Source organism: Camarhynchus parvulus, chromosome 2 (assembly GCF_901933205.1).
Source record: "Camarhynchus parvulus chromosome 2, STF_HiC, whole genome shotgun sequence".
Taxonomy (NCBI): Eukaryota; Metazoa; Chordata; class Aves; order Passeriformes; family Thraupidae; genus Camarhynchus; species Camarhynchus parvulus.
Genome location: NC_044572.1, coordinates 104191200 through 104218509, shown reverse-complemented (window position 1 = coordinate 104218509; position 27310 = coordinate 104191200). Strand labels below are relative to the sequence as shown.

General features: G+C 37.1%; 1 protein-coding gene across 1 annotated transcript in view; it reads left to right on the top strand.

Annotated features, from left to right (window-relative positions):
- Window positions 1–27310, top strand: part of ROCK1 (Rho associated coiled-coil containing protein kinase 1) — an 82628-nt gene that overhangs the window by 6437 nt on the left and 48881 nt on the right. The window contains exon 2 of the mRNA XM_030965161.1: window positions 24864–24945. Coding sequence (XP_030821021.1) covers window positions 24864–24945 — 82 coding nt within the window. The remainder of the gene's footprint in view (window positions 1–24863; window positions 24946–27310) is intronic.

Sequence of the window (27310 nt, the reverse complement as noted above, 5' to 3'; positions counted from 1 at the left end):
GAAATGGTTGGACTCAGTGATCTTATAGGTCTTTTCCAGCCTAAATGATTCTGTGAACAGTGATTGAACAAGTGCTGGAACAGGATCTTTGAGAAGAAGAAAAGTGGTCTTGTCGTTGTTGTTTTGCTGTGTTGAGATGATGGGATTGCCTGTGCTGAAGTCTCCAGGCAGCAGGATAGGGATGCCTGTGTGGTGTGCTCAGCTTCAGCAGGGTGTAAGGTGTGTGGTGCATCTTCAGTTACAGCTGTCTGGAGGCTGTCTAGACTAGCAGAGCTGGTTGGCTGCCCATGTTGCTACGGGAGAACCAGCACAGGATCAGCACCAGCTTTTGACTGGAGCAGGGGTCAAAGTCTATTCTGATACTTAAAATCTTGTAAAGGATTGGCTTTCCTTAGCTGAAAGGTTGCCACTCCCTGTCAATATTTATACAATAAAAACTGTCATGGGGATAGTATGTAAGATCTCTTTATTAGTGGGTCCTATTTGAAATCCAACTGCAGATTTCTTTATTTTAGTTTCTCTTGTGTTTCTTATATGCATTCATTTTTCTGTTCTTTCACAGAGCTCAGAAATATGTGAAGGTTTGCTTGTTTTTTGTCAGTTGCATGGTCTAAGGTGATGCAAAGACCGTGCTTGGAAACCTCTGTAGGAAACACTGCACACACTAAGGCTTTATTTTGGACTCCAGATTGGAACTACCTAAGAGTGTTTCTAGCTTGAGTGTGTCTGGGCTATGGAGCTTATAACTGGAAACACAAGTGAAACATATCCTTGTTTTTTCTTACAGATCTTCGTGAGTCATAATATTAATTTAAAAAAAATCCTCAAATTCTAATAGTTATGTAAATATCGACTAATTGTGTTTTAATATTTTTTTCTAACATAGTAGAAAGCAGCAGTACTTAGTGCTGCACTATATTCAGATGTATTAGATGCTAAGGTATGAACCTGACTACACAAAACTAAATATGTCATCTGGAATGTGCTTTTTGAAGAAGAGGAAGCCAGAAGCTTGTCTTGACATCTGGAAATTTCAGCTAGGAAATTTTTTCCTGTTTTGTGGTTGGAGATGGTACATTTTTCAGCAGATGGTTAGTAAAACTTGTATTATAGCCATAATGGTTATTTCCAGTGGGAAAGTGTAAAGGAACAGTGGTTTCAGGAATTCATCTCCAACTGACTGCTGTTTGATCATTTGTTTCTTTTGTCTAAATCAGTTACTTTGGATGGTGATTTGGAAGTCTGCCTTCTCAATTTTTATTACCTTGTATTGTGGGAAAGTAGTATGTTGTTGAGTACAAATGATGGTTTTTTCACAGAATGATTGAGGCTGGAAGGACCCTCTGGGGGTCCCTCATCCCCCTGCTCTGATAGGGTGGCCTAGACCAGGTTGCCCAGGAAGGCTTTTGACAACTCTACAACTTCTCTGGGCAACCTGTAATTTTCCACTTCTCAGAATGCTTTCTCTGTTGAAGCTTCACACAGCAGAAAATAAAATTCACCAAAACTAGATAGAAAAGTCATCAGTACTCATTCAGCATTTATTTGCAGAGGTCTGGCCTTCTTGTTCAGTAAATCTATTTCTAGCCCAAATAATTTTTTGAAAGGTATCTGCCACAGAAGACCAGAAGAACTTTCTGCGTGGAGGCATTTGTAGATTTGGAAATTTTAAGCATAAAGATTTGTGTCTGAGGGGTCAGTTGCTGTGAATTCATAAACTCATATTTAATTTGTCAGTGTGGTTGAAACAGATGTAGGATTTTTCTATTGGAGCTAAAAAGAGAGCGATTGCCTTGTTGTGATCACCAGTTTGCACTCCACTAGTGCCACTTCAGTTTTTCATGGTTATGTAGCCTTGTGTTTTCTGTATCTGTGTACACAGATAATTTTCCTTTTGACAAGCAGTGAGGGATGCTGGGTAGGACTTCCTTATTGCGCTGGAAGTGTGAAAGACTTTTTGATACTGATGTGACAGGAACCTGTCCCTGAGAGACTGGAGAAGAGGAGAGACTGCCTGTGGAGTTTTTGGGCAGAGTTTTCAGAGGAGAGACTTCAGCTTTAAGCTTTGACTTCAGAGAAGCTGAAGTGTAAGGTGTCGGTACCACAAGCACCATCTTCCTAGAGTATGAGATCTGGGAGCTCATTTGGCTACAAGTGTGCAAGTGACTCTGACAAGTAGTTAAGAGAGGAGGAAACCTCTCCAGCCAGGATCTAACCAAATAGGAGTGGATGGGGAAGATTCTTCAGGGAGGAGTGAGGTGAGGGTGGGACAAGGAGGAGTGAGTGTGCACTGGTTATACTTGGCTTGTGCTTTTTGCGGATGCTAGGTTGTGCAAATAATACTGGGCAGGATATGAAGCTCTGGTTGAAAATAGAGATAATACTCATGCCTCACAACTTTGTCTTGATACTCTGCACTGCTGCCAGTGTTAGAGGTGGAATCATAGAATTCTCTTCTTTGTTATGAAATCTGATCACACAAATATGTTTTTATACTGATCTCTTCTTAGAAAGTAGCTTTGATTGTAGGCATGTGAAGAATCCTGTCGGTATTGAGCTGAGAGAATTTAGTCTCCCCTTTTGAAGAGGGAAGGTGGTTCTGCCACTTCACTGATGGTTTGTTTGTCGCTCTAATACATCTTTTATGGGTAGCTGTCCTCCTTCAACTTAAATTACTACTAAGTTCATTGGTAATTAAACAAACAATTGCCAGCACAACAATGATACAATTTTTGGTGGTCTTGGGATCATTCAAACCTGTTGTTACGTGCTATATATCCTCTTTTGTGGAAATTCAAGGCTGAAAGTGGTGCCAGCCAAGTGGTAGACTCACTAGGAATTGAAGTCTTTGCTCTGCTAGTACTGGCAACAATTACCATGGCTTTTGAAAGAGGGGCTGTTGTTGCCAACATTTGTGTAGCAAAGATGGTGACATAAATGAAAAAATTGCCCATGAAGACCTGTGAGTGAAAGCTGAGCTATTGATGTGATTGTGTATTTTAATGGGTTGTTTTTTGTTCAAGCAGTAGGTGTGTTGGTTGGTTGTTTTTGTTTTTTTTCCCAATGCACTGAATTTATAATTGGACATGTCATTAATGAGCTAGGCTTTCTCTGTAGCAGATAAATCAGTAGGTTTCCTGGGTGAGCTTTTGTCCGCTTTTACTAAAATGCCCATGGCTATTTTTAGCCTTTCTCATACTCCACAAACTGTTTTGTGTATATGGGTTTTGGAAGTAGCGTGACCTTAAAGTGTTTGGAGATAGTTTTGACTTGCAAAATCAGATGGTCAGAGAAATCATCAGAGCTAGTCACAGTGTGGTTCTGAGTCAAGCTATGAAGACTCTTGGTAGGAAAACCATATTTAGGAGAATTCTGCGTTGTCGGTGTAAAGAAAAAAGTTGTAACACAAAGAAGGTCTTGTATCACTTGCAAGCTCAGAGCTGTTAATTGATTCTGCATGGCAGACTGGAGTAAGAAAAGGACTAAAAGTCTTTCTTGCTCTTGATGAGTGTAAGGTCAGAGGAGTCTTTGAAGTGTTTTCCTTTTGTTTTTTTCTGTCCTCAAATGCCTTCCGGCTTTGATAAGAAAGCTTTTGTCCTTCTGAATGCAATGTGTACATAACACTATTATCATTAGTAGTTTGGACTTGGGATTTAAGCAGATACCATATAGAGGCAAAACTGGGATGTTAGATGCTGGTGCTGCAGGAGCTGCTTTGGGTCTGGGACTGCAGTGGCTGTAGGCAGCTCCTCTGTGACTTTCTGCCTTCTGTACAGTTGATTTTTGGTTGGTGTCAGGGAATAGTTAGGATGGCTCAATTGTTCTCTTCTTTGGTTGTCTCCTCTTTGAGGTCTTGTCAAAGAACAGAGTCAGATTAACTTCACCTTCGTGTAAAGAATAGATTCTGTCATAGTTCTTTGCAAGTTCATGGGAAAGAAGGGAAAGAAGGGTCTGAGAACCATGAATTCTAGAGGAGAGAAAAAGGTTTTTTTTTTCTTTTTATATACCCCGTTTCAATTGCAATTTGACAAACTCATAGATATGGTCAGGAATAAAAGAAAAGGTTAATCAAAACCATTTATTTGCAGGTTGGAAAGTTTCTTTCAAAGTTTCTGAGACCCTGTAAGTAAAAGCTTAATTTTTCAGTGTAAGATTCAACTAGAATAGGCAGCTGAAGGTTTTCATTCAAATCTGGCTGTCTTGTGGGACATCTTTTGCTTTCTTTCTTGTATGTTTCAACTTCAAAAAACTTACCTTACAGTGGTGCTGCATTACTCATATTTTGTGGGAGTAAATAGCAGTGTTCAGCAAAGATGTAATTCTTCTTTCAAGTTGAAATTCTAAGCGTTCTTCTGAATGATAATTCCACTTAGAGACCCTTACATGTAATTTAAGAACAAGTCTTCTGAGCTGATGGGTTAGCAGAAGTAGAAAAAAAAGAAATAGTCATAAGTTTTTTAAGAATTACTTTAAAAAGTAATATGTTGTTTTTACAAAATAAGTTGGGTTTTTTTCAGAGGAGTTGGAATCAACATAACCTCTTTCATAACAGTGGAAAAATACACAATCTTTAACAAGTAACTTGCAACTTAGGGCTAAAGCTTATGCTTAAGATTAGATAATTCTCTGTAGATCTTGCTTCCCTTGAATTTCATCATGATTAACAAATGTCTTTCAGATATAATGAAGTGCAGCTCACAGAAATGAGCTGGTTTATTTGTTAAGCTTCCTTTTCACATCCAGAAGAAGTTGGAAGCAGTGTTAGCCATAAGAGCACCTGATGAAGTTGGGCAAGATAACCGTGTGCTCATCTCTGCAAAATACAAGAATCATCTAATTTTTAAATCCAAAAAGGTGGTGTCTGTTGTCATGATTTTATGTTCTTCAGCCTTCACATAATTTCTGTTTCACTTCTGCTGTAGAAATAAAACCAATAGTCATGTTCTGACATGAAAAGGAGAAGCAACTAAGGGGACAGTCAACAAAAATTATTTTGTCAATAATGCCAGTCCTGTCAATTTGTAGTTTCCAGTTAATTCTTAAACTTGTACAATGGATGTTTGCCTACAGTGACTTGCTTAATTATTGACAGTTATAAAAAATAACTTTATCCTTTTGACGTTGAGGTTGTGAAAAGTCAATTATTGAATTTAAATTCTTCCTCTTGTTTGAGTACTAGTCAAATATCTCTTGAAAAGATAGGAGATGAAATGAGAATTGATGTGCTGTGTTATCCTCTTGCCTTAGTAAATAAAATACCAACAAATAGAAGCATCAGTGCAGTATCCTTGATACTGTAATACATCTTTCTTTGCTTTTGAATATTTTAAGCTGCAGAACACAACAGATTACATTTATGGTGTGGCAGGGGTAGGGTGCAAGAACAAAAAAACGCCCTTTATGGAGAAGGAAGTCATGTCTGTGTGAAAGATAATTACACAAATATGAGGTTTGGAAAACAGGCAGAGAAATTGGTAAGATGATAATTAAAGATGATTTTGGTGTTGGAATTGTTTGTTTGGCCTAATGTGCCTAAAGTTAGGGTTTCCTGAGTCTTTTTCTGAGGCTGTTTTGTATTTCTGTTTCCTGCATCTAAAATAAGGAAGTACTTCCCCCAACCCCCACAATTTGTGGGTTTGATGGCATGGAGGCAAGTTACTTTTTGTACTCCTTTTAAGGGGTAGGGAAATTTCACTGGTAGTACCATTAAGGATTTGAAAAGCAGACATCAAGGACGTGTGTCAAATATGAATAGCCAACAAAAACCTCCACAGCAAGACTTAAAGTCAAAAGGCAGCCGTGAGTCTGTTTAACATTGCATCTTCACTGGTATGTTGCAAACTGCTTTTTAAATATAATTATTTGCTTTCAAATTCTTTAGTTATTTTTGTAGAATCACAGAAATACAGAGTTGGATCCACAAGGATCATGCTGACCTTGCACATTTTACAAACCCCAAGCATCACACCATGTGCCTTAGGTTGTTTCAGAATGCTTCTTGAACTTTCTTAGGGTTGGTGGTGTGGCCAGTTCCCTGGGGAGTCTGTTCCAGTGCCTAACCACCCTCTGAGTGAAGAACCTTTTCCTAATATCTAACTTAAACTTCCCCTGACACAGCTTCATGCCATTCTCTTGGGTCCTGTTGCTGATAACCAGAGAGAAATCAGTGTCTGCCCCTGCACTTCCTCTCATGAGGATGTTACAGGCTGTAGTGAGGTCTCCCCTGTCTCCTCTTCTCCAGACTGAGCAGGCTGAGTGATCTCAGCCACTCCTTGTGAAGTCCTGAACCATCTTAGTGGCTCTCCTCTGGACACTCCCTAATAGCTTTGTATCTTATTTTGTGGTACCCAGAACTGCCCCCAGCACTCGAGGTGAGGCTGCTCCAGTGCAGAGCAGAGCAGGACAGTCCCCTCCCTTGCCGGGCTGGTGCTGCTGTGCCTGATGCCCCCAGGACACAGCTGCCCCTCCTGGCTGCCAGGGCACTGCTGCCTCAGATTCAACTTGCCATTGACCAGGAGCCCCAGGTCCCTTCCCCTGGTGCTCCTTTTCAGCATCTCCTTCTGGTCTGTGTGTACATCCAGGGCTGCTCATCCCAGGTGCAGAATCCAGCACTTCTCTTTTGTTTATGGTTTGTGGTTGCCCAGCCCTCAAATTTGTTGATGTGTCTCTGCAGGGCTTCCCTGCCTTTGAGGGAGTCTTCCCGATTTAGTATCACTGGAAAAATTACTTAGTATTCCTTCCAGTCCTGCATCCAAGTAATTTATGAAGATGTTGATGAGCACAAGACCCTGTGGAGGGATAGAGCCCTGCAAACCCCTGCTAGTGGCAGGTCAGCAGTCTGATGTCACCCCATTCGCTACAACTCTTTGCACCTGACTCGTGAGCCAGTTGCTCGCCCTTCCCATGCTGTGTTTGTCCAGCTGAGTGCTGGACATTTCATCTGGTAGGACACTGTGAGACAGTACTGAAAGCTTCACTGAAATCCCAAAAGATTAGATCAGCTGGCTTCCCTTGATACCTAGGTGGGTTACCTTCTCCTAAGAGGGAGTTAAGTTTGTCGAGCAGGACTTTTCCCCTCAGGAGCCCATACTGATTGTGAGTGATGGCTGCATTGTCCTTCAGGTGTTTTTCAATACCCCCCCAAATAAGCTTTTCTGTAATAGTCATTGAATTGACATGGACATGGTCATCCTTCTTGCCCTTCTTAAATTGGGACAATGTTTACCAGCTTGGTTCCAGTCAGCTGGAACCTCTCTAGGTACCCAAATCATTGAAAAATCATTGAGAAGGTTATCCTTTTGAGTTAGAGCTGTATTTTTCTTAAGTTCCAGATGTTCCCACAGACAAGTAGGGAAAACTGATTTACATGGACAGAGGCTTATGACTGCAAAATTCTGGTTTAGGGTAAAGAAAATTAGTTTCTCTGCATGCTAATGCATATTAGATCATAAACCTAGAAATTACTGTGCTTCAATATAAGTAAATTTTTACAATACATTAGCTTTTTTAGTAGCATGTTCATAATGTTCATCACTCTCTTTGCATTGAACATGTGGTAGAGAATGACTGTATTTTTAGGGGGAAAATTGTATACAAAGGGGAGCTTAATGAAATTTGATGCTTTCAATGGAAAAATGTCAGTACTGGCTGTTTGAACTGTGTTGTGCATGTATATGAAACTGTAAAAATGAAGATATATGCATTTTCAGTTGCACTTAAACTGCAGTGCCCAGTGCTCAGCTGATAATGCTCAGTAGTATAAAGGGAGACTCTTCCTGTTTGCCATAGTTTCCAGTGGTGTAATCACTGGAGGAAAGGGGGGAGATCACTAAAATGTTCCATTGACCTAAGCAGTTTGAGGGTTGTAATAAATAAAGTTTATTAGTTCTCTGAAATAATTCTACTTCTTGTTAGCCTTACCTACTGAGTAGGTAGTGGTTTTGTACCTTAATGAATTCATATACAACTATTGCTTGCTTTTTACACCTGTGAAAAGCTTCATTAATCACTCAAGATCATAATTAAATGAATGAATTGGATAAAAAGAAATTTCTAGTACCTTCACACAGACTTTTATGTACATGTATACACAGTATATGTGATGAAAAATATGAAATCATGAGTTTTCCTTTACAAAAAAATCTGCAAATTCAGTTGAAGTCTGGCTAGTCTCTAAGCTTCAGAAAAACTGATGGGAGTGTTTATTTTCAATACTGTGCAATTATAATTTTCTTCTCTAGATTTTGTTAGAAGGAAATTGTGAAGAGAATATTTCTGTATAGTGAATGGTGACACCAAAATTGCACAAGGAATAATTTACCCAAATTTTGCTAATATAGAGTTGAAATAATTTTGGTGGGACATCAAATATGTATTATTTTAAAAATATATCAGAACTTGTGGTGGTCAGTAGGTTTTACTCAGGCTTGCAGCCTGTCACAAGTGGGTCTTCCAGGGTGGATGCTGTCCAGTGTCTTCCTGCATGACCTGGATGGTGGCATTAAAAGTACCCTCAGTAAATTTGCTGATGACACTGAGTACTGAGGAGACCTTTTAGAAGGAAGAGACATTTTACAGAGAGATCTGGATAGGCTGGAAGAACGGACGAGCAAGAACAGTATGAAGTTTAAGGAAGCCAAGGTCAGTGTCTTACATCTGGGATGACACAACCAAAGAGCCTGGTCCAGGCTGGGATCTGTGAGGTTGGGAGCAGCCTTGCTGACCTGGGGCTCCACTGGACAACTCCAAGGTGGGCATGAGCCAGCAGAGCACGACTGCAGCAACAAAGGCAGGTTGGATCCTGGCCTGCATCTACAGAGGGGTCAGTAGCAGAGTTGGAGATGTGATCATTCCACTCAGTGCTGGTAAAGCCACAGCTGTGGGGAGGTGTCCAGTTCTTGTTCCTGCAACTCAAGGAAAGCTCTAAAGGAGGGTCACAAAGGGGATCAAAGTGCTGGAGAGCTTGGTTTGTGAGGGAAAAGTGAAGGTGCTTCCCCGGAGGAGGCTTGGGGTACCTCATCACGGTGTTCCAGTGGACGCCTGGACAGCTACAAGAAGACGAAAAGCTGTCTTTTCAGGAGAAGAAAACAAGGGCCAACATGTACATGTTGCATTGGAGAGGTTTACGTACAAAAGAAATTTTTTACTGTTACAGTAGTCAGTCATTGGAGCAATGTCCGTAGGGATGGGGTGAAGTCCCCATTGGTGGTGGTTTTCCCCATTGGTGGTGGTTTGCTCAGCAGGGTGCTGAGCAATCTCATCAAGGCTCCCTTTTGCTTGAACAGTTGAGCAAGGTGAACTTTTGAGGTACCACCAAATCTAGACTGTTCTGTGATCCTCTGTCTTTGGAGAAAACATCTCTACAGTTTCACTGGTCAGTTGTCCCTTTGCCTTTTCCTAGCTTTGTTTCGGAGCCTCAGTGAAGCTCTTAAATCAGTGCAAGAACATGTTTGCAGCAGTGCTGGTTAAGCAGAAAATAATGGTATGTGCTATATGTGCAAATTGTTTCTTCAGCTATCAAGGTCCCATTTTCTGAGGTGACCCTGTCCAGGATACCCAGATATGATATCTGTGCTGAGCACTGTGATGTTAATTTCTCCTTTAACGGCAGATCTGGTCTCATGAGAGTGAAAGAGACTTAAAAGAGAAAAACCTTTAAAGGTAATGGCCTGAAGACATGGAAGAAACTCAACCAGAAAATGCATGCATAACAAATCTAGTTTCTAAGTGGACAAAAATATAAATCGCTGTTATTTTCTTAAATATTTTACACTCTAAATGATAACTCTAAATAGCAACAGTATCTGAATTTAAAAAAGAAAGCATCAGGAAAAGCAGCTCCCACAAAGTTAATGTTTGTCTCTTTGTGACATTTAATACTCTGGAAGTTAAGATGAACTCTGTCTGGAAGGAGGGAAAGAATATTCTGAGCCTTTAAACCAGCAAGTTAAAATTATCCATTTAGATTGGAAAGATACCTCCGTTAAGGTAAGAGAAGCTTGCAAAATGATCAGGAGCTAGTAGGAATTTTGCCTTATGATGGTTTCAGGTGAGAAATTGCTTCAGTTTTGTCTTATGTTTCAGGTGAGATTAGTATATGTCTTCAAATTAAGGATTAGCATAGAATGAAGTTTTTAGTAAATAGCATGTGATTCTTCTTTGTTAGTATGGAATTAATGCAGGTAATTTGGATATGACAGGTTGTTATCATATACAGTCAGATATAGCCAAGCAACATTTAAGTTTTACTAGATGAAAATATATAGTTTATTTGGGCATAAAATCAAGGCTACAGGTACACTTGGAAAAAATAACTGAAGTAGTTGGTTGAATCTGTATTTCTGATGGAGCCCTAAGAATTATGAAGAAAAAAAGAATTGTCTAAACTATGGTCTAATTTTAAGTGTATTTTATTTCTCAGCAGACTACTTTTATGTAATAAAACTTAGAAGTGCAAGAGATTGGTTTTAGAATTCTACTGACAAAAATAAGACTGGTATTAGAGGGCTCTATAGCAGCAATCCTCAGGCCAGTCCGTCAAGAGTGAGGCCACAATCTTTCTACAGCAGCCTCTTGTCTCTGTTTTGCAGGCCAGCATCTAATACAGCTACTGCCTTCCTGCTACATTCACTAGCTGTATTACTTAGCCACAGGCCTTTTAGAATTTACCTCCCTCTTATGTTTTGGGTTGTGGGGCAGGAGGACAGCTACCATGATCCATACTGTGATCCACAATGAAGGTGTATTAGATGGAATAAGAAGGCATTGGAAGAACTCAGTGGAAAGAGCAAATCAAATTCCAGCTATTGCTTATGGTCTTTTCCCAGTGGCCGTTGGCATTCCACATGCACTTTTGAAGAAATGAGTTGCTCCAACATCTGTGGTGCCAAACAGGCAAATTCAGTGACTGTCACTGTGGTGTTGGAAGGAAAAGAAATCAAACCAGGGTGTCTTTTAGTCATCTCTTTACCATCAGGTTCCTGTTATGTTTCTGCTAGTTCAGAATAATTCAGTGTGGTGGTAGTTGACTCTTGACAGAACAGAAGATCTAAGCCACAATGACCTTTTGAGACGCTCAAAGGTATGCTTCTCACTTTTTACAGAAAATAGCATATTTATTTTGAGGATTGATAAGGAATGTAAGCTGTATTATCCTGATTTTGGTTTTGTAATTTTTAAGATGATACTGCTTTTAATTAAAAATTTTTTAAAGCTTGGTACTGAAAAGTCAAAATATGTTTTTGGCATGCCCATGACATTGAACAGCGTTTGGAAACAGAGCAAGTCAGGCTGCAGGATATTCAGATGATTTTCTGCTGTTAAGATTAATTTCTATGTAGAAATAGTATGTGAGAATTTAGAACTATTCCACTCAGCTTTTTTTCTGATTTTCTTGTTCCTGTCTTCTGGACAGCCATGGATTTTTATATTGGCTTCCAGAAGGAATAGCGTATCTATTCATAGATTGGTTTTCTGCTGTTTTCTTAATTCTTTACAGCAACATGTACAAAAAGAGGTATTATCTCTCCTTGTGTTCCTATTTATGAAAGTTGGCTTTTAACGGAATCTGTTGAACTGGACTAAGTGTCATCTTGTCTTCAGAGAATAAGCAGATTAAGAGGTTTTTCAATGAGATAAGGTTAAATAAATTGGAAATTTGTCATGTTGTAGTTCAGTAGGTAAAGGGACAAAACTATAAGAAACAACCAATTTTCATATTTGTCCCTTAATTCTATATTGGAAGGAAAGAAGGAGAACTCTAAACATGTGAATGTGACATGATCTTAGAGTGTGAATGTGACATGATCTTAGAGTTGATCTACAGCAGTTCAGAAAAGGGGAAATTCAGTTCTTTTCTGTTTGCTGCAAGTTCCACAATGTGTTATCTTGACTGAGGCAAGTAAGGGGGATTTTAAATGTGCTTTACATGACAGTATTAGATGAAATGCTGCATTGCTTGTCTTCTCTGAAGACTGCATATAGAGCTTTGCATCGTGAACTACTTGTAATTTTGCAAGTGCGAAGGAGTTTGTCTCTGTTGTGTCTCTGTTGAAGTATTTGGTACTTACTTCTCTTGCCAAGCAAACAGTTTGTAAAATATTTGAAAGTGGTAGGTCACTTTAAAAGAAATTATTATTTGAAATGCTTGTTTGTTTGGGATGTGTAAATCTGTGTATAGAGAATGTATGCATGCACACACTTCCTGGTGTTAGACCTTTCTTAATGTCAGATGGTTGGGTTTTTCCTTTTCTAAGTCAAATTGTTTATCTGTAGTTCAAAGTTTAGTTAAATTTAATGATAGTTTACCTCAATGCCAGTGCATTTTGTTTGAATATCACAGAAGATACAACTGCCTTCTTCATTTCCTTTTGAAGTCTCTGAGGCTAGATATAGTCATTTATAAAATGACCATGATTGGTAACAAGCATCTGTTTCCAAAGTTACTGTTTCCATCCATGTGTTATGTAGTTCTTCAGAAATTGGCTCTGTAGTCCAGCAGACTTCTGGAAAGTGAAGTGCAGGAGGTCTGACAAAAGTGTGACTCTAAATTCTTGAACTGATTATTACTCTTAATTACATTCCAGAATATCTCATGGTGATACTGCGTAGTATTTAGAAACTGGAAACCTGCTTTCCTTAGTGTTTTACAAACACAGAATTTATATGAATGGGAAGTGACAGATACTGCCTGACCTCATTTGACATGGTCTTTGAATTACTTGTTTTTTAAATATTTTTATACACACATACAATGTATTTCCATCTCTCAGTTCATGTAGATTTCCAAGAAATCAGTGCTTTTAAAATGACTTCTTTTAAAAATTAGATACTGGCAAAATGTTCTCATAAAGCAAATCCTGGGGTAAAAATCATATAGAATTCGGATGGAAGTAAAAAGTAGCCTTTCAATTCCTTTCGGTTTATTTTGTAAAAAACACACTTTTATCAGTTTTGCTCTCTGCTTGATGAGAAACTAAATGACAGCTACTCAAAATGGTCTGTGGGATGGAGGAACAGAAAATATCATGTTAGTGCACTCTGATTTGTCTCGTGGCAGGCTTTTATGGTGTGACAAAAATATTGCCTGCCCTCATCTCCTGTAGAGATTAAGTTAATCAGCCCAGGCTCAGTCTTGCTCCCTTGTAAGGACAGGCAAGAGAGACTTTGACAAGATTCCATGGTTGTGGCAATGGTCCAGACAGCCCTGGCTCTCTTTCCTCTTGGGTTAAGATTTGTTTTCTCCCGTGTTCTAAATACAAAAGAAAATCATGCCTTTGGAGTCTAGTTTGGGTGGGTAAGGGGGGGAGTTGGTTTTCTCAGGTTCCGGAGTGCTACGAAGGAAGAATGGTATTGGGGAGGAGTTGACTTATTCTTTTGGTGTAGCTGGACAAGTTGGTAGAAGAGTTGCTTTTACAGTTCTTTCTTAGTATTTTAGTATTTTTCATCCTTATGATCGCAGTATATGAGCTCGGTGAAAATATCCAGTGTTGTAGAAGTTGAATACCACTGTTCTATGGAGTTCTGCTCTCTGTGTCTCATGCTTTAGCAAGTGTATTAGGAATGCATGTATCATGCTTGAGCAATGGAGATGTTGGGAAAAAACTTCTTTCTTGGTGTATGGAGTCAGTGGCTTTAGTTTTCCTCAAACTTTAGTCTCAAAGCTTGAAAAGGAACAAAGAGAAACACAGTTGCACATCCCTAGCAATCTTGTAAGCGTGCTAAATCACATCATCTTTGGACTTCCTTGAAATTAAAAAAGTTGGATCCTCTAATGGATTTCTAACATTTCCTCTCCTCCTCTAGTCTTGAAATACTGTACTTGAAAATCCCAGATAAGCTGGTTTATATTGTTGCAGTATTACATATGGTAAAATCCTTACTGATTATAATGAGACAGATTCACAGTTTGTAGAAAGCCACCCTTAAGTTTTCATGGACAGCTTTGATTCTATTCTGTCATTTCAGTACTGGAATGTGGAACCATGCTTTCCTGTAAATTTTTGGTTTTATAGTCACACCTTTCTTTTTACACATGCAGTCCAAAGCATAAAGGATTTTAGTCATGATTCTGCTATGGTGTCAGAAAGAGTAAAAAGAATACTTAGAGATTTGGTTTAAATCAGAGAACTGTAGAATGTTTTGGGTTGGAAAGGACCTTAAAGATCATCTAGTTCTAACCACCTTGCTATGGACAGCTACTATCCACTAGACCAGGTTGCTCAAAGCCCTGTCCAGCTTGGCTTGAAGACCTTTGGGGATGGGACATCCACAACTTGTCTGAAAGCATCTGTTGAGGGAGTATTTTTCGACCTGAAAGTAGTCACTATTAGTGACTTGAATATTTAATTAAATATCCAGTAGTAATTAAAATGATGTTGGTAGTGTCATTGTCTGTATGTGCTACCATTTTTTCTTCAGATGGGTTTTGAAAGAGAGCTTGTCTCTTCACACTTTTAAAGAAAAAAAATACTTAAAGGTAATGGGTAAAACACTTTTTAAAAAATTTATAAATTTAATTCATTGGGTTCTGGACTCTAGAAACAATCTGTTAGCAGAACTGTTTTTGTTCTACATTAACAGTGAAAATTTCCCAAAAATGTGGAAAACTTCCTGTTTTGTTCCTGTTAGTTACAAAATCCTATTAACTGACAAATCTAAGTGGTTGTAAATAGAAATAACTTGTCTATAGCTAAAATAATTCTCATGGAATTTTTATAACCTTTTTTAAAAATAACATTACTTGAAAGTCATTTTTGTGGGTGTATTCATCATGGAAAAAGAACAAATACAAAAAACATTGGGTTTAGGCATACAGACATCTTTTTTATTGAAAGTGAAGTTTTTCTTTTAATCAATACACGAAAAAATCTATGAGCTTTGCTAGGGTTTGTGATACAAAACTGCCTAATGATGCACAAATTCTTAAACAATGTTAAGTTCTTGTTTAGTTGCATATTTCAAATATCTGCTTGACGTGTGATTGCTTGTGCTGGAATGTTTATTGCAGAAATGTAGTGAGAGCTCTGACAGGAGATTGCGCAATCAAAGAAGCTTCTCAGAGTTGATTCCTTGCTTCAGTTGTGCTCAACTTCCCATATTTTTTGTTTTGCAGATTGGTTAGCATGTGACACTAAGGAAAGACATTGCTTTACAAATCACTAATTCAGTTTCTGCAGAGTTTTTTTAGCATAATTCTTTCATAATCCTAATTTCTGGTCTTCTCTCATGTAATTGTAGAAGTGTTTTGACTTGTAGAGTTTTAGGGAAGAATTTCCCTTTTAGTGGTGGGGAGGGAGAGATTTTGTGCAGTGTTTCCAGGCTGCTAGAAAAATTATGATGTTCCCACTCTTTCTTGGAAAGTTATTCAATTAATTGTCTGTACTCTGTTTAAAAAATTAAGTACTTTTGTTCTCAGCATCTGTTTCCAGTCCCTGGATTATTTTTTGTGGGGTGAATTTTATTACTAACAGAGAACTTTTTTTTCCTTGATGCACCTTTTTAGAGTCTTTTTGTAAAGCAGAATTATTGAGCTAATATAATCTCCAAGACCAAATTGTCAAAGCTAAAGAGAGAAGCTACCTTTTTATTGTAGTATAGTTTATTGTTTATGTCTGTAGTTAGCACTTAGTTATGTTTGCAGCAAACATAATCCAGGTCAGGTGGCAGCAGGTTCAGAATGGCTGCTAAGGTATTGCTGCTTTACAAAAAAATTAGTATCCTTTCCAGTGACTTATTATATTGCATACTTTGATGGTAATATTTTTTGTTTGTTTGTTTTTCACAGCAAAGCATGAAAAACTTTTCAAGCAAAAGCATGGTAGGAGAGCTAAAAGCAGCAATTTGGGCTATTGATGGGAGAGCTTAGGCTAGTTTTAGTGTAATGTAGAGCTGAGAGATCTAAAGTTGCTTTACGTATTTGACAGCTTTTACAAGAGCTAAAGTAATTTTATTGATGTTGTTTGCAATAACTCCTATGAATATGTTACTGTCTTGCTAATACACATCTTGCCCGAGTGATTAAGCCTTACTTTCTGAAGTCAGGTTTCATGGATACCTCCCTGGAAAAAAATATGGGAGGCAGACAGCAATTTCCTAGGCAACAGATGTGGAGGGGATTCTGTTTCCTTTGGTAAATACTTAAATACTCTACTATTTCTTAATGGAGTTGTACAGTTTCTTTTCTTTTGTTGAAGTCTTTACTCGACTCCTTGCGGGTTGCTGCAAAAGAAGCCTTAGACTTTTGAGCTGGGACTGGACCAGTTTGTCTTCATTCTTTCCTATCTCTGATCTGTCTTTATACATTTTGTCGAAGGGAAGTTATGTACCAGTATTTGCATCCATAGTGTTAATTTTTATCCGTGTTACTTTTGCTTTCTAATCAGCGTTTCTTAGTGTTGCCTGCCATTGATCTAAATTGGTAGTTTTGAGTGTTTGTGTTTCAAATGAAAAGGTTGGGACTCCCAAATCAGAACAGGCGATCTCTCTGCTGCCTGTGGAAGAATCTGCCCTCACAGGATAACCAAGAAAGCTGTGGGGACCTCAAAGAGCGTTTGCTGATATAATTTACAAGTGATGTTTGGCTTAAAAAAAAAATGAAGTAGTTATCTTATATCTTAGTTGAGGGAACAGGGCTTGCCTTATATTTTTGGTTAGCATCATCACTTTGAGAAGTGGAAAGGATGTGAAGTCACTTTTTCCCACCGTGAGGTATTTCTGTGGATAGTGTATCAGGTTGTCTGCTCATCTCCTGTTGCAGTTGTTACAGTAGCTGGGAACTCTAGACCTGTGAGGCATTTCCTAATGCCAAGTGCTGCGCTGGCTGTGCGATGCTGCTTCCATGGTGATAAACATCAGTCAGTGCTCCTGACCAGGACTCCTACTTCTTCTAACACTATTTTAATATATATGTTTTAGGTGTACTTGTGTTAATGACATTTAATACAGTTTTCTTGAAAAGGGCGGTTTTAACAAGCTGTACTTACACTTTATTTAATTCTAGTGTTAGCCAAAAGTGGTTTGATAAATCATTTAAACCTAAAGTAGGCTATCTATTTTCTTGTTTTCTACACATTAAAATATAAAGAATCTCTGTAGCCTTCCAGACAGTTCTACAACTGTGTTAGTCTTTTTATGTTAAGTATTGTTTTCATGGTAGAATGTGCCACATTTGGTATAGAAGCTTTGAATTTTGTAAAACTTGTCCACAGAGCATATTAACCAATGCAAGTGAACATTTTTTTAAGGAAATGAAGCTGCAAGAATCCAGCAGTCTCACTTGCTGTGAAATGAATCAGTATAATTTGACTTAATAGCAATCAGGTTTTACTTCCATTTCACATCTTCCTGAACTATTTTCAAATTATATAGTACCCATTTTCTGCCTAGATTTTACTGAATTCGTTCTTGGTGCTATGTGGGTCTGTGTTCTTCATCATCCTTGAAGACACTGCTCTGTCATCTGATAGTTGTTCTTAAAGATGCAATACTAAGTGTAATTAATTCTGATGACAAATTGCAATAATAAAGCAGTAACGTAATAAATTGAAGTTTGGATGTAAAGACTATTGACCACAAGAAATTATGCTATTGTAGTAAAATTAATGTTGTAATATAGTGTTAGAATTTGGAGTGGAAAGAAACACCCACTGAAATACATTTTCTGGAACACATCTTCAAACAATTTCAGTTTTCCATAATTTTAGGCATAAAATAGCCTCACCAATAGATGTCATTCAGAACAGATGTAGTGATTGACAATTTATCCATTTAGTCAGTGGACAGAGAGAGGCTCTGGTGTGAAGGATCTATGACTTCACATCTGTTTTAGTGAAAGACTGAGATGTGTAGTGGGTGCTGGCAGTACTCCTGCATGCTTACTGTATATTGGTTGATTTCACAGACTTGCACTACATTTTGTTTTAGTTTATTTTAGGAGATGCTTCAGGTCATAAAATCCATTGCTGAAGTGATGAAACAGCAACACCCAGAAGTGCATGTGAAAAAAAATTGCTACTTGTATGTGTATCTGTAGACTTGTAGCTGAGGTTTCCTAAAGTGATAATATGGATATAACAATATTGAGAGGCCTTTTGGCTCTGGTGTTAGTTTCAGTGGGTATTTTGATGTATGTGTTTGTGTATATCAGTATAATTTGAGATATTTGTATTGATTTATAATCTGGTGAGTCATGTAGGAAATGTATATTCCAGGAATTTGTCAGTGCAACTGTTTGAACAGAAGGCAAGTACATGTACTTACACATGGAAGCACACAGAATGTGGGTGAAGTTTGCAGCTACACTTGGAAAAACCCTTTAAAATGGTCAAAATGAAAGCAGTAGTCTATACTGCTTTCAATAAAGCTGCCTTGAAGTTTCAAGATCTCTTTATTCAGTTGTTGAGTCTTTGCTGAGTCAAACTCTGCTCTTTATTGAGTTAACACCCCACCTCCCCAATATTTCTGTTTGAAAGGCTATCTGTTTAAGCAAATTTGCAAGAACTCCTAGGAGTATTTCAGGGTACTGGGGAGCAAGGAGCTCTGTAGAGTTCTGTTGTGCTGGGTGATGAATCAAGGGCCTTTTACCAGGCTTACATGTCAGTTTGTGTACTTTGCCTGCTCTGACAATTTAATGAAAATTCTTAAGTGAAGTGCCTTAACTCTGTCTACATTTTCTTGTCCACTTTAAAGATGAAGTGTTAAATTGCAGTTTTCTCTTATTTGGACAGCAAAATTAATGAGCGTGATTAACTTAAAACTTAATGGGATCTTTTGGGTACTTGATTAGAGATAGATGAATGTAGCACTATTGGCATAGTTGACCAGAGAATTACATATGACAGGATTTTATTGCGAATTTTGATGAACACGTGCAAAACAAGGTGAGTCGGGTTTGTTGATTTGATAGTGAGGGGGGAAGATCTTAGTGCTGTAGAGATAGGAAAATGGCTACAATGCAGGGAATAAAAATATGGGTAGTTAAGAGTTGTAGATTTTAAGGCTTACTTTTGTCTCTTGAAAAAAGGAAAAGTGGCAAAGAGTTTAAACTTGGACAATTGCCAGTCTGTCCAAGGAATGCAAATTTTATATGCTGGTAATACTAATTAAGTATTTTTTAGTGCTTTGAATGCTAAATAAAAAGTAAAATAATTAAATGTCTCAATAACAAAGTTTCAACTGAATTTCATGTATTTTTATTTGTGTTAGATGATACTGTCACATAATGAAATGTGTATAAATAAAATTTCAAAATATAAAAATGCTGTAATTGTACCCTGATAATATAGGTAAAACATTGCATTTTCTACTTTATATTATTTATGAATGATAAGATATGTTTTGCTAAATTAGAATTGGTTGATAGTGTATATTTTCAAATATCCTTATAAAATTGTATTAATATTAATTCATACATATGAATGAAACCAGCATTACATAATTGTAGTGAGTTTTGACATTAGGGAATGTAGTTGCAGAGTGAATAACTCTACTATAGTCATAGTTGTACTGGCAGTTTGATGCATTAAAACTTAGGAAGTAGGTATAGACCAGAATTTGGGAAAAATCCAGTTAATGTGAGACTGCTTAAGACAAACTGAAGAAAACCAGTCCATTGTAGATGAATCTAATGAAAAGAAGTTAGTGTAACAACCTGAGAAATTCAGTGTTAATAGATTAGAACTGTTGTGTAGTTAATGTATGTGTTATATGTGTTAATGGTAAGTTTTATGTTACAGCATTCTGTGTTTTTAGAACAACTGAAGGGAAAGTAATGGCAAAGGCTGTTGAGTTTGACCAGTTGTATAATGATGAACAGATGAATGAATGGAAAGCTGGTGATCAATCTATTTAAAACAGATTGATAATGAAGTTTAACAGGTGTGTGGTATTTCACAGCCATAAGGGATCTAAAATGGTGAATAATGATCAATTAATGAATGTAAAGCAGTAAAAATTAAAGATCTAGCAAATCAAAGAAGAAATTAATAATTTGTGCCTGGTTGATTAAAAGTGGTAGGTAGAATTCATCTTGAATGTTGATTGAGTGCATGGGAGAAAAACCTCTCATCTTGATGGACTTATGTTCAACTAGCTTTGATTTGTAATGCCTAGTTTTGGGAAAGAATCAATCTAGTACACAGTGACTATAAAAACTAAGCAGATATTTCAGTGAAGAATTAAAAATATAATGAAGCACAGAACAGGAACTGTTGTAATGCATTGTGTACTTACAGTGTGCTCACAACTTAAAGACCACATGCAGTTTCTCCACGTGTCCCTGCCCCAGTTAAAAAGTAAATGGTGGAAATAAATCACCAGAGGGTGCTGATGGTGGGAATTGAAATAACTTTCAGACAAGGATAATTGGAAGAGAGTTGGCCAGTGGTGAAATGCTGCAAGCATGTAAAGCTGTGTCTTGGGGGAGGTGGGTAAAGAGTCATTGTCCCTTTTTTGGCTGAAGAGTGGTAAGCTTGAGATGAGGTACACTTTTGTATAGCCTGTAGGTGGTGGAATTCATATCTGTGCAATGCTGTAAGAGCAAGAAACTAAAACAGAAAACATTTAGAGAAAAATCACCCAAAAATGTTGTCTAGAAAATTTTCATCATAGTTAACTGTGACAGTGCCATTTCTGGCTGACACACACAGCTGAGCACTGCTTGCTCATATCCTCTTTCCTGGACACTCTTACTGTCACCTCCAGAGCCAGTCTATGCATCTAGACTGACCTTTGGTTTTATTCCATATAGCTATACCTTTTAAACTTTCAAGTATGGTGTAGTAATGAATGAAATTAAACAGAATATGTGGAATTGTTGGTTTCATAAGGAAGAACTCTGCATGTTGTAATGACTCCCTAGTGTGTCCTCTTTAAAATTTAAGGATGAAATGAGGTCTTTTAAACAGATAATGAAACTATTGATGATTTTGTTGAATGAATGTGATATAGAAAAGGCTGTATCAGACCATGAAACTGACTGAAGAATACTAGTAAAGAAGTTTTTCCCCTGTTCTTTTTTAATCACCTCTGAAATACTATTACCATGTAAGTGGAGGTATAAACCAATTTATTTTAGTAATCTAATTTTATTTTAGTAATCTAATTTAATAAAAGGAAAATGTCTGTGTAGACCTGAAAGCTAAACAGGAAAATTGCTCTGTAATGACAAAATAAGGTAGAACTTAGTGCTAGCTGAAAATACCTCTAAGCCACAATATATGTTTCCAAGAAGTATGGAATGTGCTGTATTTAAAGAAGATACATGCTAAAAAAACATGGCACCCATCCAAGTGGAGGAAAAAGCCATCATAAAATTGAGGCTGTCTTGTTTTGATACAGTGCATGGAATTACTGGAGGTATGGTTGCCTGTTACAATGAGGAGAAGAGTATGGCTGCTATAGGTCTTGATGGAAAGATGATGTCCCTTCCTTTCTGTGTTGGCAAAAAAGTCAGAGGACGTATTGAAAGCTTGACCAAAATGGGATGAAGAAAGCTGAGAGATGAGCTATCTCAGCAGCCACTGGCAGTAATGATCATGTCTTATTTGGACTTAACCCTTTCTCTGCAAGGCATTATTTCTACAACTCCATAGTATGTTCCCATCTCTCTGACCCGCTCCACTTTGAACCAGTGCTCACTTTGACTTTGTGTACTCCTCCCTGTTTGTCCACTAGTGATACCATTTAAAAATAGCTGTGCTTCTGTGCTTCCTTTGTGCTGGGACAGATTGTAGTGTTTGCAAGTTCTTCTGCTTTAGCTAATGGAAGTAAAGCTGTTTCATATTTTCTGTTATACACTAGGTATCCTAAGTATTTTACTTCCATTAATTATGATTCCATAAAATTGCTTCAAGCGTAGTCTTGCATTTGCAGTCTGACACTAAAATAATACCAAGGTCTTTTTTTTCTTCAGAAACTTACTTCAGTTGAAGAAAATAATTATTTTGAGAGTTAAGGATTTGTAAGTCTCTTAATTATAGCATATCACCCATCCTTACCTTTTTTAATGTAAGTTTTGAACCAGATTAGTTTATTCTCTGGATACTGTAGTGAAGGGAAGCTGATTCTTGAAGAGCCTTTTAAATAAGCAATTCTTGGCATGTAGCTTCCTTAGATATTGTTTGCATGATCTTGAAATATGATTTGAAATGGATGGAAGATCAAGAGCTTGAATGTATTTTATTCAAGCTTGAATGTATTCTCTGTATTTCAGAGTTGTTAAGTATTTTAATTGATAGAGTTCATATCTAAGAACTGGAAGTGAAGAACAGAACAGGAAACATTGTACATGGTGAATTCTGAATTAAACAGTATTGAAATTTGCTTTTGCATGTTAAAAGTGAATTTGTATACTTTTTCCCATCTTTAAATTAAAACTTCTAAAAATAACACAACAAAATACCTAACATGTCTTAGACATGAAGGAAACCATGCCCTTTTCTGTACTTCCTGCTTCTTTAGGCATGGGCTTATATTTTAGTATTTTGAAAGAAAAAGTATGATACAAAAGTAAGATTGATGTTATGAATTTAAACATATTGCCATTTTTTGTATGTTTTTGTATTCAGTGTTTAAAACCTCCCTTCCTATAAAGAAAAAGACTGAATTTTGCCTTTTGAAGCAAGCCCTGAGTTGAAACAGATAATTGCACAACCCCAGAGCCAACCAGAATTTGAGAATTTTGTGCTTCTGCTTGGGGTGGGTCAGTTTTGTGTTAACTGTGGACCTGGACAAATCAATTGACTCTACAGATTGGAAGGCTTCATAGCAGACTGAACCCCAGATTTTGACAGTTCATTGCCATCTCTAATTTGCTTTTAAAAATCACTGGATGGGACCCAGCAGCCTCCTAGCTGGTGTTTTCCTTCTGCTTCACACAGCATGGAGATAAATGCACAGAAGCTGCTGGTGGACTTTGTACTGCTGTGCAAGCATTATCATGGTTCCCCCTTAAATTTATTCAACAGAACCAAAGAATTTTAAGTTTTTTCCTGGATTTCCTGGATATTTTCAATGTGTCTTTGGAAAAGGTGTCTCTTAGTAGTTTGCCAAGTATTTCTCACCAAATTAGTTACCCTACCTTCATAGTTTTATTTCTGTATCTGCCTTGAGTCCAAATTGTTGTTGGCCTCTTACTCTATTGTTTTTACTACTGACTGGTTTAGTGTTGTTTCCTTGCAATTTGCTTTCTTTTTTCACCATCAGTGTCAGTCCAAAAAGATGATCCTTTAATGCACAAGATAAAAAATCTGACTTTATTTTAGAGAAGTGAAATACTGTGATGCTTTTCTTGTTTTGTATAATTTTCATTTTAGCATTTCTTAGTTCAAAATGAGCCACTGTAGGCAGAGGTAGCTTTAAAAAGGAATGTTTTTATGAAATTGACAATTTTAAGATTATCTAACCTTTAAAGTTATTCTGATTATCCTTGGAGGTGCCTGTGTTAAAATTCTAGCATGATTTTACTGTTTATTCTTATTATATATGAAGTAAATAATGGCTGTCTCTCATATTTTAAAACTGACGACTGCAAACCAAGAAATAATTTTGATTTTTCAAAATTATTGGGATATGGCCCTTGGGATTTTTTATAATTAAAAGTCAGTTGTAAAGACTGAGGTGAAAAATAGGTTTGAATTTGGAGTGAAATATCGAAGACAAATATTGCAATCTAAATCAAATGTGTTCTCAACTACATATTCCTGGAAAATAAGCTTTCAGAAAGCTTATGCTCTAGCTGTTGTTCAGACATAGTTACTTGATATACTTAGCAAAGACTGATGGATCAGTTTTCAATCCTGAAAAAAGGATAGGAAAATCCTTTTAAAAGCTGAAAGCAATCAAATTAGGTCTAGTCAGATCTGAACTGATCAGATCAAAGATATGTCTGGTCTAATATCTCACTCCAAGCAGGTTAAAAGTAGGTAACATAAACACCTAGGACAAGTAAATAGCAGCGCATCTCTGGCATGCTTTGGTAGCATTCATCAATTTGTATTTTAAGACCTTTGTCCCTGTTGTCACTTACACTTATCTGAGAGACAGGACTCCCTAATGCACTTTGATTCTTTGTTACATAATTCCTAGAATACTTGATCATTTTCAAGTCAAAGCCAAATCTGTGGTTTTCAGCCAAAAAACTGAGTTTAGTCTTTCTCCAAGAAGATGCTACCCACTGAGGAGTCATTTATACCTAGTGACAAACTTAGACTTAAACTGTTTCGCAAAGTTCACAGCACTTAATGAGACCTTAAAATGATCTCCTTCTTTGTTGTATTTTTCGCTTTGGTTTTCTGATGGTGTTTGGTTTGCTTTTGATTATAGGGATGTATGCTGTTGTAGTAGTGCCAGATGGGCTTGTGGCTGTTTGTTTCTAGATTTATGTAGAAGTGTATAAAGCCAACATCTTGTTCATGAGAATTCACACTGAATTCAATCGATAAAATGCAGGGGTTTGATTCTGTGAATTAAATTACCATCTTTGTCCTATTTGCCAGTTGCCATTTCATGTTCAAATGCCTACTATGTGATGCACTGTGACTTTTTAATATTACTGAACTTCATTAGAACTGCTATTCTTTTTGTATTTGGAAAAAAGTTATTATTTTCATGTAAGTATGGAGCTAATTAAGGTAATAATACATAGAAGCATATGGAATTAAATTTTGATGAGTCCCATGGAAGTGAAGGAGTAACAGCTGTTTCACATAACTGCTAACAGTCATTAAATAAATGTGAATGATTTCATTTGCATGGAAGATTGATAGGGACAACTGTTTTTTTAATGTGGCTCTTTAGTTAGTAGCATGTGTAATTATTTTTTCAAATACTTAATTTTGCTTGTTGTTTTGATTGTGTTTTTTCAGGATGGATTAGATGCTTTGGTATATGACTTGGATTTTCCAGCCTTAAGAAAAAACAAGAACATTGATAACTTCTTAAACAGGTGTAAGTATTTAATGTTTAATTTACTAAATAACAGAAGTCATAACAGAAAGAAAACACCTGCTCTAGCTCTTGGAAAGGTAGCTAGGGGTTGGGAGTGCATTGAGTTTTTGGGTGCAAGAGTCTTATTTATTTTCCCACTGAGCAGTGACAGCTGCCTATGCAAATCTCATCCCCAGCAATTGAATGTCCAATCTGTTGCCCCTGTAAGTGGCCTTGTCTGAAGTGGCACAAAGCCTTTTAAGAGAAAGGCCTCTTGTCTTTGTTAGGGCAACTCCCTGGATTCCCATAACTTGTTTTCTATTTTCATGTACTAGGATATCATAAGCAATTAACAGTAAAATGGCATAGTGATGTATACAATGGCATGGAATCATATTAAATATTTGTTCACTAACAGAATTGGAGCATTATTTTGTAAGCTTTTGGGTTTTTTAGTATAAAAGGTCTCTTTTCATGAAAATCTTACTCTGCATAGCTGATGCATTTACTTGTGTGTGCAGCTGATGTGTCTGCAGAATTCTCTGCATTTACTTTGTATTTTTCCACTGCAAGATTTCCTGCACATTATACTCTATAATAACATTTTAAAATAGTAAAGTTGATTTTTAAATAGAAATAATAATTCCATAATTTTCATAATTTAAAAGTCAAGATACAAACAAAGAAAACCCCAGAAAAGGCATTTATAAATCAAAACTTTAGTGAAGGCTGCCAAACCGGCAAATTCTGAAGATTGTGGCAGAAATGTTTGCTGATTGAAGACTTGTTTCTGCCTGTAGACTAAATGGGTGAAACTTGAAATTAAGGTAATACTGTTAAATTTTTGCAGGCTTAAGCAATTCAATTCAATTTTGTAATAAATATTTTCTGTGGTAAATTTAAAATAATTTGACTAAAATAATTTTTGTCTTTACTTTGAAATTTATGTGGAATGGTTTTTTTTTTCCACGGTGTTTTCAAATGGTTTATTGGGTGCAACTGTAACGTGTGACAGTGAATTTGTGGTGATTATTTTACATTAATCTCCATTTGTGTGAATATTTGAGTCCACTGGATGTGTTTGATGGCTCATTTGCACGTAAGCTGGTTACTGAAAGCCTAAGCTCAAATGTTCTGTTTAACTTTTCACAGTTCAAACTGTGTTGATACCATATGCTGAGTTACATGCACATTTTGTATACTCAGTTATTTACTGAGAAGGTGTGGTGAAACTCTTGGAGAAAAGAGAAGTTGTATCAGGCAAAGGAAATACTCATTGCAACAGATAATTTGAATGTAATTTTTATGAGTAGTGAAATCATTAGTGTGTCTCAAAAAGCTTCACTTTGGCAATAGGGGCTGAGTGAAAGAAAACTTTTACATTTACAACCTGATAATGAATATCTTTTAGGTATAAATTATATACTGTGTAGGATGTGACCTGAAGTAATCTGAAGGTGGAGAACAGAACACATTAGTTCCCTTCAAACTGCCTTTGAAACATTAACTTGCAGTGTTTGCTGAAATATGAAAGCAAGCTGTGGATGTGTGAGTAGTGGCCTTAGAGAGAACTGTCAAGTCTTAGTTTGCCTTGAATTTCTATTAAAAAAATTTTAAAAAGCATTTTCATGTTTATTTTATTAGGAAACTGTTTAAAATATCTTTTTGTGGTATCAGCTGCCTGGTTTGCAACATTATTGCAGAAATCTAAAATAAATTTCTGGATGGCAAATAAAATGGGAGTTTGCTTCCTTTATTTTGTGGACTGATTGCCCTATGAACCACTCCTTATCCCCTCTTTACTTCTCCCTAATTTACATTGTATATTTGTGGAGCCTCCAACATCTGCCTCTACCGGCGGAGGTTGTGAGGATGATTTTTGCAAACGTAGAACCTTATTGTTTCTCTACCATATAGAATTAAAAGAATGAAATGAGTATTGCAGGTATCTGAGAGCCCTGCCTTGCAGTGGTGACTCAGTTTATTTCAAGGCAGCATCTGAGCCTATACCCAAAGTTCAGGGCAAGTTGGGAGAGGGTGATTTTGCCATGGGAGCCACCCCAGCTGTTCATACAGCATAAACTGGGCAGGTCCTCCACTGGTCCTGGGAGATAAGGAACTGCCTATTGAAGTCTATTGCAGCCTGATAAACCTTGTTTAACAGATCTAGAGTATGGAGGTTGAATTTCCAACACTGTTGTTACTATAAGGTGTTCTCTGAAGATAGCTGTGTGAGTATATTAGTATGTATCTCAATTTCAATAAATTTCAGTAAATCTCAATTTGCAACTGATCAGAAGCTTGGCTTACATTTTAAAATCCTTAGCTTAGGTTGCTGTTCAGATGTATTTTCCTTAATTCTGCTTTGTTCAAAGGCAATGCTTGT